Source organism: Diplotaxodon limnothrissa, linkage group LG20, assembly GCF_057381915.1.
Source record: "Diplotaxodon limnothrissa isolate DT_005_m linkage group LG20, D_limnothrissa_male_GT1.1, whole genome shotgun sequence".
Lineage (NCBI taxonomy): Eukaryota > Metazoa > Chordata > Actinopteri > Cichliformes > Cichlidae > Diplotaxodon > Diplotaxodon limnothrissa.
The window spans coordinates 8,254,574-8,268,802 of record NC_140615.1 but is presented as its reverse complement, the minus strand read 5'-3'; the positions used below and the strand labels follow the sequence as shown (position 1 = coordinate 8,268,802).

Here is a 14,229-nt window from a genome sequence, read left to right as displayed (position 1 = left end):
TTTGACTGTTGTCTCTTCTGTGGACAGTAAATAAGACACTGCATTTACCAAAATTGCAGTTTAGCTTTTTTAAAATTAGCTTTTAAAATTTATTTCAATTAGTACAAAAAATGTCTGCCAGACAGAAGTGAACCTTTAAGTGTCAATAATGCATTGTCCATGATGCTCCTCCTATGTACGTTTTCATGTAGTTCATGTACACTAAAAGTTGCATATTTCATGCACATGTTACACAGCCACTTATGTGCTTAAATGTTGGATTAATAAGGAACTATACACAGTAAGTAAGCACTTTAAATAGGCGACACGTGGCATGTAGTAGGATGCAGATGAAAAAGTAAAGGGCTATATGAAAGAAGTTATATCTTATTGATTTTATGTGTATAAAACATGTTTTTATTATATATTTAATGTTTTCTGTATTTAATGCTTTCTATTCTATTCTATCCATCATGTCCTGTCCACGTTACAAAATTTTTTGGTTTTTTTGTAGCTCTGGTCAGCTTTTTAATAAAACAACTGGGGTCCTAGCGTCCCCCATGTTCTTTATACACACTGGCACGCACTGCTTTTCCCCAACAACAACTTAATTTAATAGCAGCGCTCTGAAGTAAATACAGCCTATAACTTTACTGCTGCTGATGAGTAATGCTAATGAACTAGTCTGGGAAGTGCTAAAGCATTTTCCTGTAATTTGACAAGCATATGTTGTGGAAAAAAACAAACGTAAACTTAACGAATTTTAAAAATGTAGATAATGTTGACGATTCTTCATAATTGCCTCTCAGCAAGGTCATTAAACTTTTAGCGAAAAAGTGCTTGTAGTTATTCTTAGCCGCCAGAAGTCTCTGGGTTTATCTGTTGACGCATGGCTGCTTCCGACTCAGATACTTTGTTGTTTGAAATGACGACAAACAAGACATTAATATAGAAAATGGAGCTGCACTATCTACTTACTGCTTATCTGGCTCAGTTAGATTGCTGCCTTAAATTCTACTCCCAGATTTCAGCTTCAATTGTAATAACTTTGTAACAAATCTGAGTGTATGATTGATGTATAATACAATAAATTATCTTTTCACTACCAAATGCCTTAACTTTAGTGGAAAAGATTTACATAAAATGTTGCAGTTCATTAACAGCTGAAAAACAGCCCGATGCCTGGATGGTTATCAGTTTATGTCAGGGAAGCAAGATTTTGCTAAGCCAAATATCAATATTATTATAACTAAGAAGCTCATCATTCAAAAACTGAAATGACCTTTAAATAAAAAGTCTTCCTAAAATCCTAAATGATAAAACACATAATGTAGCAAAGGGAAGGACAGCTGTTTACTTACTATGTGTAGAATCTTTAATATCTACTTACAGAAACTGATATTTCAGATCAGATTCTGTAACAGTGAAATATCTGGCCTTTTGCTGTTAAATGCTTTACTCTGTTAATGAGCCGGTTACTAACTTCGCATGTAGTCTAGTCCTGGGTGGGGGATTTTTCCTGAAAACAGCTGCTTCCTCTGTTTAAAAACATCGATCAGAGCTGTGAGACGGAGAAAATAAATGCAGCTGAAATCCAAAACAACAGCTAGAAGTTGTTATAAATGTTAGGATGGAGTAAAACCGCAGAGCCGGGTGATTATGTGACCTATTTTGCATGCAAACAGTACTATGAAAAATTCTCCCTTTTTGAATTTTTTTTTATAAGGTAATGATTAAATTTGTTGGTAGATAAAATGGAATGAGCTGAGAGGAACTTTCAGTTAGAGGGGGATCCTAACAAACTAAAGTCGGGAAGTTTACCACTTTGATGTAATGCGGCATTTACTTTCAATTTTATCATCTTGTTCAGGTCAGGATCCATCTCCATTAAGTGTTACATGCTCAGACACGACAGCTACAGGCTTTGAATTGTAGTAGCCTGCTGTGCCTTGTACCCAGGGGAAATTTTCAATCTTAGGTGAGATCCCATCAATTTTCACAACATAGCAGAAATGAAAAAAAAAACAAAAACAAAGCAAAACACAAAACAAGATAAAAAAAAAAGTTGCTTTAAAAAAAGAAAACCCCAATTAAAAACAACTTTGCAACAGATTTAAGGACATAATTTTGTTTGCCCAAACACATTTTAGCTTAACATGCTATTGTCCCATTTATGTGTGGCAACAGCATTTCCTTAAATGTAGTCATATCATCAGCCTCAATCAGAGAGCACTTTTGACAAATATACTTAATCAATCAGCCGTTTTTTGTTTTGGGTTTGAGTTGAACCAAATAATCACACATCAGAGTCAGCGCTAATCCATTTTCTATTTTAAAACGTCCTGTTGGAAAGTCATGAACTAGTACAGTCTGTAATGGTTCTACTTAGCTGGACAGTGTCATTTTGCAGTCACTGGGACGGTAAATAAAATGACCATTATTCTCTGAACATGATTTGGGGTAAGAGCATGTCTCAGTAATAGCGTGTTTAGTTCTTAATCAACTCAGTGGGCCCACTTTTTACAGTGAATGCTGCATTTTGGAGAAGCGGTACATTCTGTTTGTACTCCCACACATTTGGCTGTCACAAACAGAGCTACACAGTGCAGATGGTATGAACCCTCGGGAGCCAAATCAGCAATCAGAAAGCACACTTATTGATTTGCTGTAACACAAGCTATACAAAAAGCAGCTCAGAGGGAACGACTGAGGCAACCGGAGTGTCTAGCGGAGGGTACGTCTGTCTTCAAATGAGCGTAGGTGCACAAAAGCACATGTGAAAGAGTGCACACACTCTTTCACAGAGTGCACACACTCTTTAACAGAACAGACAAGCAGACGCCATCCTCTTTATTTTTTTCTGTTCATTTTAAGCCACACACTTGCTTTCTGCGAGAGCTCAACTAACAACTGCTTCCTTTGCATTTGACACAAGTTGCCAAGTTGCGTGTTGTTCGTGTAATCTCTAAACTTTGATTTCAAACTGTTTTCTTGTACATCAGACTATTTCCAAGATTTATTTGCAAGTGAAAAGGTGGTCTGTAAACTTTTTTGTTGTTGAATTGTTTGAAATGTGATACTTTTCACTAAATCTGTCTACATCTTAATCAAATGCACACCTTCCTGTTGACTTTAAAAGGAGGCTATTGAGCTTTTGTTGTTTCATCTCTCACAGAGAACAGACTTCACTGTTGCACTTTGGAATAGCTGCAGGGCTGAGACTGAGTACCCAGTCATTGATAACGACTGTAATAACAAACTGCGGCAAACAATCTATCCAAGTCTTCTTCACATGTGTTACGACCACATGTTTTCATTTTCTTGAGAAACAGCTCTTTGTCTTTGTGCAGGTTGTGTTCCAGATACTTACAAGCACCCTGTTTTTACCAAGATTGGGCTAAACACATTGACTGCTCACAGCAAACACAAACATTTATCTCTGTATGCGTTTCAAACACGCAGGGCTTACTGGCTCTGCCTGAAGCGTGACTGTAGCTCACTAATTAATGTTTATTTGATCTGTAACAGTAACAACGACGCGTTGCAGTTTTACTGGAAATTAGATCTTAGCCAGACGGCAATTTTTCCTAACTTTGTGCTTCTTGCCTGGCCAACACCGGTTCAGACGTTTTGTGCAGGAATAATAATTTTACACTCTTCAATCTCTTCAGGCTTCTTAGGACACTCATTATGTGCAGGGCTGTATAAACAGTTTGCCAGTTTGTCTGAATGTATACAGTAGTGAGTTTTACTATACCCGTTTTATTAGACTCACACTGTGCCTCAGAAAAAGCAGTGCAGGACCAGTGGTCATTGTATACAGTCAAACATTGCAATGAAGGAAAAATGGCACAATTACTGCCTGTAAACTATTTGTATGTACTAATTTGAGAAAATATTGTTACTTAGATTTAACATAAAAAAATAGGTTTTGGTAATGTTACTCTGTCCTGTTTTAATTTAAAATGTAAATAAAAATGTAATATCATTTATCCTGTTTTAATGGTGCAGACAAATGACCCGTGTAGTGTCTGTAAGTGTTTTTTCAATTTGTCTTTTCATTATATGTTGTTTACAGTGGATAAACAAGCTGTAATTTGAAGAATTACCAAACATGGGGGAAATGTAAAAATTAATAATGGCTTTTATTTAATTGAGCCCTGATGACATCTTTCAGCTTACCGTGAGCTGGCTGGAAACACTTCTGGTAGACAGTCAGCTCATACACATTAGACTAATGCGTCTGAAAGAAAAGGTAATGTTGAGAAAATGGCAAGCAGACTTGTTCATTATTTGGCATTTAACTTTAGGTGGATAGTTTTCTAATTGCATTAGGAATCCCATTAGCTTCCACATCCAATAATCTCTTCTCAGTGAAACCGTGTCTCGAACTTGGCGGCAGCTTGATGACTACATTTTCTTTTAAAAGCTTTTGTCGATTTAAAGACAAGCGAGTGTCAAGTTTCACTGGGGATGAAAAGAGTGCTGGATGCTACAGGTTGTACAGGCTCACAATCACATGTTGGTCAGTTTTGCTTCATTCTTGACCCTGAAAATGTATTTTTATTACTCACAAATAACAAAGCTATTTTGTAGCTTGAGCAGAGAGTGGAGCACATTAGCTAATATTCACATGTAGCATCGCTACAGAACTGATGGACGGGTGGTGTCATTAGTGTCTTATTGTTCAAGAGAGCCACAGTGGAGTAAGAAAATGTGGTGCAAAAGGGTTATCTACGCAGCTTCTTTTTTGGCTGGACTGCATGCAATAAATTAAAAGTGTGTGTGTTTGACACAGGTGTGACCATGAAGCTGATGGATGAGGTCGCTGGCATTGTGGCAGCTCGTCACTGCAATACCAATATTGTCACTGCCTCAGTGGATGCCATCAATTTCCATCGCAAGATCAAGAAAGGTGAGGATAACACAGAGAATACACTCATACTTTTAAATCTCTGATACTTACAAATATCCAGAGATGCAGGGAGATATTTCTGCGTGATTATTGCTTTTTTTTTGTCTTGTCCATTTGCTTTACCAAGAGGAATGCTGCAAAACGTTTTCTCGCCTTTTGACCAGAGATGATAAAATGGAAACTCTAAAGCGTTTTTCAATTTAGCCTCTGGCGGTGCTGTTTTAAATCAACTAAGCCAACGTTAACAGCTGTCACACGGTTGCTATCCAAGGCCAACTGTGTTTTGTAGAGCTGCCACTACATCTGGAAACACACACCACTGTTAATAATGACCTAACTATTTTCCATTACCAAACTTTGTCTATTTATACTGTATTTGCTGTAAGCGCCTTACAGTCTGAAAGGTTCAGATGAACAAATTCTAAGCCTCTAAATACCTTTATCCATGTAGCCTTTGATATTTCAGTTGGAAAATGTGTCCAGTCGAACACTGGAGTGCAGAATTTATTGCCAGGACTTCCTGGATAAGTTCGCTTATCCAAAGTCTTTCAGGGACAGTCATAATAAAAGCAATTCTAAGAAGGCAGGAACATAGTCTCCTAAAAAAGGCACACATAACAGACATACGTATGATACATGTCTGACAATACAGTATAACTGCAACCTCCTCAGTTCAGTTCAGGGGGGGGGGGGGAACAGCACAGAGTGGTGGAGATCCATGACCACATCTTTCATCTGCCCCTAGTTGCTCCACTTGCTACCTTCATCTGTCCTCACAGTTCAGTTAGTGCTGACATGATTTCCCCTGGCTCCACTGTGACTTAGGGGTTATGTCACTTCTACAGTTCTCATTTTTGCTCTAGCTGGTCAGGCAAAAAAAAAAAAGTTAAGTTTAGGGAAATAATGGAAATAAGTATCAAAACAAAAAGGATCCTAAAAAACAGCCACTAGCTTTGTCGTCTCTACCTCTGGATTTATTTTGTCATTTTATTTTTATGCATTTTCATCTTGCTACTGTTTCTTTTGACAGTTGAATTGCTCCCAACTGTTTGGTGCTAGCATTTCAACCTTTGCCACATAAATATATAAAGGAACACACAAATGTCTTGTTAAGGTCCTGGTCACTAAGTGCCAGACATCTGGATAGCTTAATTTTAATTGTGGTAATACAGTAGAAAAATTACAAAAATTTACCTAGTTGTGATACCTGAGAGGACGGTGGACTTTTCACTTTAAGCACCATAGATAAGAACTGATTTGAACTGCCTCAGAGGTCCACCTTTGAAAAATCACAGAAGACACAAAGAACACCAGAATTATAGAAAAAAAAGCAGACTTAATAATTCAAATATTGAGGCACTGATGAGGATGCACTGGTGATAATATACTAGTCAATAATGTACCATAGGAGGGTTCAGGCAGGGGTCTTTTCTGTGATCCATTATAGCAAAACAACCAGAGATACAAATAATGAGAAGAAAGGCTTGAAACTTCAAAAGGTTGGATGAAAGGACATTTCAGAGACAGGGACTGGAGCGCTGATGGTGAGAGTGAAAATGTGATACAGAAGAAAAAATAAAAGCACCAGTGTGTCATCGTGAGTGGTCACAATGTTGTTCTTGTTTATTAAGTGTACATTTCATTTCATTGAAAGCATTATTTGTTAAAACCCCGACATTTTCATGTACTGTCTAGCTAAAGAAAAAAAAAAAGACCCGTGGAAAGACACTCAAATGTGTTTTTGTCTTCAGTGCTATTTGTTAGTCAGTGAAAAGACTAATAGAAAAGCCTAGACTCCATCCATCCATCCATCCATCTTCATCCGCTAAAATAACAAATCTGTTGTTGTGTGGTATTACATTACATGCACACAGCACTGAGCCTGGACATGGACTGGGTACCTTCATCAAAGCAGATTAGCTTTATCAGCTCTTCAGACATGGGACTCTGCCAGTTGTTTTGGTTGGCTGACCTCCAATGCTGCACAAGTCAAGAGCTACATTCTGCATTAATCTGAAGGTCTTCAAAATCACCCATCATCAAGCCTCATTTTTGTGTAATGTCACTGAGCAGAGGTTGTTTCACTGAGCCTAATAAATCTTAGTAAGAGGTAGTTTATTTAAATGAGACTTGACACATGGGAGCATTAAAAAAATCCTCTAAAGGTCAGTCGACAAGAGAGAAATGAAATGCTTTAAATTTGTGGTCTCGGTTGCCAGGTATGCTGAAAAGACCTCACCTCAACTTGATTAAAGACCTTGTGCATATTGTTGGATTAAACATTACAGAAACTTAAAAGTGATTTTGGTAATTAATAATACTGTTAATTTAAGGCAGCTGTGGCTTAAACCTTGTATTTGGTGGTGATAATCAATTTGCTAAGCTCCGTATATCATTAGAATTCTTGTTGTTTGTAATTTAAGATTTTGGACATTTTTTGCATGGCATAAAGTTTGACTGTGTTATTGTCTCATGTGTGCCTACTCTGAACCTGTGTGCAGTTTTGCATTTCTTTGCCATCTCCATTTTTTTTCTTTTTACCCTCAGTACTTCAGTTCTAGGCTGCATCACAGAAAACCATAATCAAAACAAACGCAAAAAGTTTGTTTGTTAAAGCCTTAAAAACTGCTTTATAAATGTAGTCTCGTTGTTCCTGTGTGTGTTTTCTTTCCACACGCTCTGGGCCTCCTCTCACACTTCAAAGACATTCATGTTAGGGTAACTAGCTATTCTAAATTGGCCCTAGGTTCGAATGTGAGCGTGAATGCTTGTCTGTCTCTTGGTGTCAGCCAAGTGATAGCCTGACAGCCTATCTAGGGTGTACATGGCCTCTCAACCTGTCACAGCTGGGATATGCTCCAGGCCCCTGTGATCCTGAATTGGATAAGAGGGTGGATGGATGGATGGGTTAGGGTAACAAACCTGGGTTTACTGCAAAAAGCCTAATTATTGACTCTATAAGCATATCTTTTGACAACAGAGGCTTATTTGTCAAGAAAACCGAACTCATACCCATGAATTTTGCAGAGTATCCTGCATGAATACGAGATCTGTAACTGAACAACAGTCAAGTCTAATTCTGATAGAATTCTTGTATTGTTGTCATCGTGTCAGAGTGCTTTGCAGCTCATACACTGATAAAAGCCTTTTCCCCCCTTTTTTTATGTGCATCATTTATTATTTAGGACTTTGACTATTTTATAAGATCTCACTCATATACTTGCGATCTGTTCCTGACTGCAGGAGTAACACCTTCTTTCCTTGTCTCTATGGCAACTGCAGTAATATTACAGTACAGGCACATCAAAGAGAATAATGAAATACATCAACAATGCTCTGTAATATTATTTGATGACTTTTTTTCCCACCTCGCTGCAGTGACAAAAGGTAGAGAGCACATTTTTGAGTGAAAGACAGTTGGTTGATTAGATATCTGAGAAAGTGCAGCTTCAATATTACTTCAGCGTGAGCTTTTAGCCAGAGGTCGCCGGCCTGTCTCGAAAAGTCCATGATGCAACAATGTGATAGAGACTGCAAGACCAGAGCTGAAATCTTCCTCTGCTAGTTTATTATATAGATCATATTCAGTGTAATTAAAGCTATTTAGTATGAGTTTACTTACATTATTCAGTATTTTTGATGTAGCGGTTGGAATGCTGTGTTTTTGTGAAAACCTGATGCCTTGTGCAACTTCTTTTTTTCACCTTTATAAGACTAAGTGAAGCCTTAAAATAACTGCTATGTCTGAGAAATAGTAGAAAATGTTATGGTAAAGATCAAAAAAATGAAAATGTCTCTAAATGGCAACATATTTAGGTTTTATTTTAAAACACTGAAAATCAGAGTGCTCAATATCCTTTTCCTCTTCTTCCCAAGGGTGTGTGGTGACGGTGACGGGACGACTCACATTTGTCAGTAACAAATCAATGGAGATTGAGGTGTTGGTAGACGCGTCCTCAGTGGTGGAGGCAGAGAAGGGGAAATATCGTGCTGTCTCAGCTTTCTTCACCTTCATCTCCCTGGACAAGGACAATAAGCCCCTGCCTGTCCCTGCCCTTAAGGTTGGTATCGTCCAATCTCCTTCTAAAGTCTGCCTGTCTTTTAAAACCTTGATACATAATTTGTGATGTTATACTTTATTTTATATCCATATCCCTTAGTACAGAGTAATTACATTCACAAACACTGACAGTCAAGTCTGTTTTTTTACAGTATTCTAATGGAAAATAATCAAGGCATGGATTTTATTGCATTTTTGCTGCGATATCATCTTTTAAAGGCTAGTTATTTTTAGCTCGGTCTCTTCTAACTGCTGATAACATTTCCATTAGTAATTTTTCTTTATCGTGACATGTAAAAGGGCCATTACAAGACTGGATCAATGGAGCCTTCATATATAGAAAATGTTGAGTTGGGTCAGACTGATCTTTGATCCAAAACCACTGTAAAATTTTCCAGATAGCTGAAAAAAATGACAAATATGAAAAAGTATACTAATACTTTTAAGATTATATATTAAAGACTGTCTTCACAGACATGGTTTTTGGAAAGCTCAAAGATACTGCCCATTGTTTAGGAATTCAACATGTCAGACTCTTTAGAAAGCATTCAAATCCTCATAGTGTTTGGGTATTATCCTTCAGCAGTGAGCAGGGCTGAATGATCTTATTCCCACAAGATCTCTGAGATGAGTATCTCTGGGATGAGTATGCCTGACTCAGCACTTACTGCCAGCAAGCAAAGACTGCATGCTTACCTGCAGACAGGAGAGAGATGCCTGCTGTTTGTTCAGGCTCTCCAACACATAACGATCCAAACCTTGTTTTTATGCAAACACCGAGCTCATGCGCCATCTGTTTAAGTCATTAATATTAATGAGAAGCTATCTTTTTGCAATTTTACACAAGCGAGGAGCTTTTAAAACCATATTCTAAACAAAGCAATGTAGTTTGTGTTAAGGTTCACATTATTTTTAAGTGTCGTGATTAAGATTTTCACTCCATATTTTGTAACTGAGCAATTCAAATTCTACTTAATGTTTTGTTTGAGTTGTCGTTGTTGTTATTAATGATGTACTGCACTCCATTTTCTTGAGATGGGTGGGCAGTTTCAAATTTGGGTTAGGGTCATTATTCCCTCAAGTGCACTTGTACAAATTTCATAGAGTTTACACCAGAACTTATAATTAAACTAGAAGTATTTGTAGAATACTGAAAAAAAACCCCAAAGGCAATAATACTAGCAACAGAAGAACAAAGAAGAAAACAAATAGTATGATAATAAGTACAAATAGAAATAATAAATCTTTGATTTTTGAAAATAACACATGTATTCTACAAAAATGCATTTTAACTCCCGCCTGCAAGACAGTAGTGCATGACACTATGTCCTTCCATGTTTCAAGTACCATGAGCGTGTAATAAGAAATTTGCAGGAAGAAAGCTGCTGTGGTTGAGAGTGAAGCGTGAAAAAGGATTGTTATAGGTGTGTTGTCATGCCACAAGTGCAGCAGTGACTCATTTGACCATCAGGTCACAGTTGAAGGTGCAGTGTTAGCCTTTATAAACCTTTATAAACCACAGCACATTTATTCAAGACTTCTCTGATGATGCCCCTGCAGATAGAAGTGTTCATCAAATGCATGTCGCCTTTGGTTGGCCTTTTCAAAAGTGTCTGTCAGTCCCCTGATTTCCATTTCACAAAACCTGCATTTGGTTTGCCCATTGTCTGCCTCTCCCTCCATGCATTCATTACCTGGTTTTCTGCCTCACGTAAGCTGCTCATTGCTTTTGTTTTAATAGGAGGGAATTGTAGCAGTTATTACACTCATTGTAGTTTCTATTCAGACCTCAATTTTATCAAAAGAGAGGCTAAAAAATCTCCTGGTGATTTTAATAATTCATCCTCAACACTATAAATGGAAATCTAAATGGAGCCTAGGCTGCCAGGGATCTGATGTAGCTTGTCAAATAAACAAGGGCAGGGCAAAAGAGAAACGCGTGTGTGAATGAGTTATGAAGAAAGTGCATGTACACAAACACGAGCCCTTTGTGTGCAGGTCTGCATGTGTTAGAATGAGCATTGCCTGTGAATGTGCACATCCATGGAACAGATCATTGAGCACAAATGCGTGCATGTTTATTTATATGAGCAAGAGGAGGAGGACAAGGCTCGATCGGTGCTATTTCTGGCTTTATGACTATTTACTGGAGGCATAAGCATGAGATGAGATTGACTCTGACTCTACTGATGGCAGTAAACCTTTTCATAATTGTTGGTCTTTGGTGTGTACACGAGAAACGTCATGTGCAGGAAATAAGGTTCAACACGTCAGTCCAATTAACACCCAAATTTTCCCTAACAGGAGAGATGGGACTGTGGGAGTTGGAAAGACAAACAGATCAAAAAGCAAAAAAAGCATCGTAAGTCAGATGATTGTGAGCAGAACAAATCAAAATGGAAGGATGTGGAAGTGAAATGTTTTTGTGTATTTGGCTTCCACATCCTTACATTTTGGCCACATAAAAGGTCTTGTGCAAAAGTCTTGATTCCCCCCTCATTTCTTTATATTCTGCTTCCAAAGAGCCAGACTTGTAATTTTTAAAATAGTGTTGAGTAATAAACGTAGGCCGACCGTTTTTAGAGGAATTTTATTTTTTTTGGTAACTTAATACTGACCTGTGAATCAGTCATAATCGACATAATAAAGCATTTTGTCTACACACACCAAACAAAATAGCAAATATTTTATTTTAAATGATATCTTTAGGCACAAAAACACATAATTTGTTTCCAGTTCTTTTGTTGAATCAGTATCTCTAAAATACTAACGATTATAAAGTCCCAATCAAAAGTTTAAGACCACTTGAAAAATGGCAAAAACTCATATTTTGCATGGTAGGATCTTAACAAGGTTCCAAGTAGACCTTGAACATGCATTAAGAAGAAATGGGAGTGAGACAAAACATTTTTTCGAGCATGCAATTTGTTGAAAACTGAAACAGCTGATCGAGCTTAGGACCACATGCCATTAAAAGGTCAAATCTGTGCAAAAATCTTGATTCATTGTCATTTTCTGTCAGGTCACACTGTCATGACCTTCGGATGGCAAAGGCAAAAAAAAAAGTTCACTTTTTGAACATGGTCGGGTTGATGAACTGCAAAAGCTTTGGGACCTGTACCATTTGAGAGGGATAAAATAGTATTTTGGCACTAACAAGCTAATTCCCCAAATATTATTAGCATTAGTGTGCTGTGTGTCCTTAAAAAATCTGGGGAAACTGCAAAAGTGGAAAACAAAGGAAATAGGAGAGGAGCAAGATGCCTATGTCTAATGTTCAGTGAAGCCTCATCAAAAATGGTCTCAGTGAAAGGGTGGCTGTCAGGAAGCCCCTGTTAAGGGAGAAAAGGCTGTATGCAAAATTAAAAGAACAGAACTGAAAATCAGTCGCAACAGTTCTTATTGAGTGAAAAATATAAATCTGAAATTTTTGGGTCCAGTCGTCATCAGTGTCTTTGGAGGAGATACAATATACAGTGTCTACAACACACACAGCATCCAAATAAGAATGTCCTTCGAGAAGACTAGAGAACTATTTCTGTAGACTAGTTTAAAAAATTAAAAGAACTCTTGTGTTCAGGCTGTATAGAAATATAGGTGTCATACCAAACAATGACTTTCAAGCCTGTTAGAATCGTACAAACTCTATTTTTGCCTTATGTACATGTACATTTGCCTGTTTCAGTAAATCGTTGCACCTATTGCCAGGTTTACCTAGCAAAGCATAAAGAAACAAGGACTGGCTCAAGACTTTTGCATGGTACAAAATAGTATCATCAGCTATTTCCCAGAAATAGTAAGCCGTGGTATTTACTGTCTCTGTGTTAAAGATCCTCCAGAGAATTAAAACCTTTTCTTCTGAGCTAGCATGAAAGTGTGATTACACAAAACGTGTCTGACAGTTAGCAGTTAGTTTGGCACAAAGAGTGGAAACCTTGAAGCAGCCACCCTGGCTCTGACTAAACATAACAAAAGCTATCTACCAATGCTCAACAGTGGGACAGATTGTGTTATTACTCGGTGTTACTTAGACCGCTACTTCAAGAGTCCTCAAAGTCACTGTATCAGCTAAAAATACTCCTGTACGTGACCACAACTTAATGTGACCTTTAGAGATGGGTAATTTTGTTACCCATGAACAGTGCAATGCTTGTTGTTTTTAACCTTTTCACTGAAGTAAAAAAAAAAAAAAAAAAAAAAAAGCTTGTTTGGCTTGGCATAAAATTTAATTAAGCTTCATTTCCCCAAATACTAAACTTGCTTCCTCTTATACCTTTAGTCTTCTAATGCCCCATAGCCCTTTTCATCAGGGAATACTGAAAATCCTTATAAAACAAACAAACTTGTTTCTCTCTTACTTATTCTGGCTGTGTATTATTTTGCCAGGAATGATTGAAATGAGTAAACTTTTCTGCATGCAAGTAGAATAAGACTAATGACTGCATGTACTGTTACATAAATTGAGTTACTTTAAGGCACTCTGATAAAATGGACTGGCTGCTGTAAGTCTTTAAAATGTATGACAAAGACACCCAAGTGTGCGCTTTCAGAACTAAATAATAATAACAATACCTTGACTAAATCTATTTGTCTTTCATAGAGACCTTCCATGTTTATGGAAACCTATACCTCTGTCATTTTTCTCCGTCTCTGTTGAAGTTGTTGATCTTTTTCAGTAGGTAAAGGCTATAAAAAAGAACTACAACTAGAGTCTTTTAAAATCGTCTGTTCTGTGGATATAAAATGTAGAAAGCACACTGGTAGCATGAGATGTTAACTGCGGACCATTCAAACCAAGACGTTCCATCTTCTTGGGACAGCATATATATATATATATGTGTATATATATATATATATATATATATATATATATATATATATGTATGTATGTATGTATGTATGTATATATATATATTAGGGGTGCAACGATATTCGTATCGATATTGAACCGTTCGATACAGTGCTTTCGGTTCGGTACGCATATGTATCGAACAATACAAAATTTGTAATTTATTTTATCAACTTTCCTTCTGACGATACTGTCTGTGTTGAGCGCTCAGTGAATCTGCGTTCGACTGCTCCGCCTAGGGTCGACAGTGCAGCCTAGGCAGAGTAGTCGAACGCAGATTCACTGAGCGCTCAACACAGACAGCATCGTCAGAAGGAAGAGCGCAGGGCAAGCTAGCGAGACAGAAGTTAAGCTCCCCTTACAACATGGACCTCCCCCATGGACCACCCTCATTCAGATCTGGCGTTTGGAATTATTTTGGTTTTC

General features: G+C 37.5%; 1 protein-coding gene across 1 annotated transcript in view; it reads left to right on the top strand.

Moving 5' to 3' along the window:
* The window catches only part of acot7 (acyl-CoA thioesterase 7), a 57,989-nt gene that overhangs the window by 35,218 nt on the left and 8,542 nt on the right, over window positions 1-14,229 (top strand). The window contains exons 8-9 of the mRNA XM_085344550.1: window positions 4,778-4,894; window positions 8,771-8,955. Coding sequence (XP_085200676.1) covers window positions 4,778-4,894; window positions 8,771-8,955 — 302 coding nt within the window. The remainder of the gene's footprint in view (window positions 1-4,777; window positions 4,895-8,770; window positions 8,956-14,229) is intronic.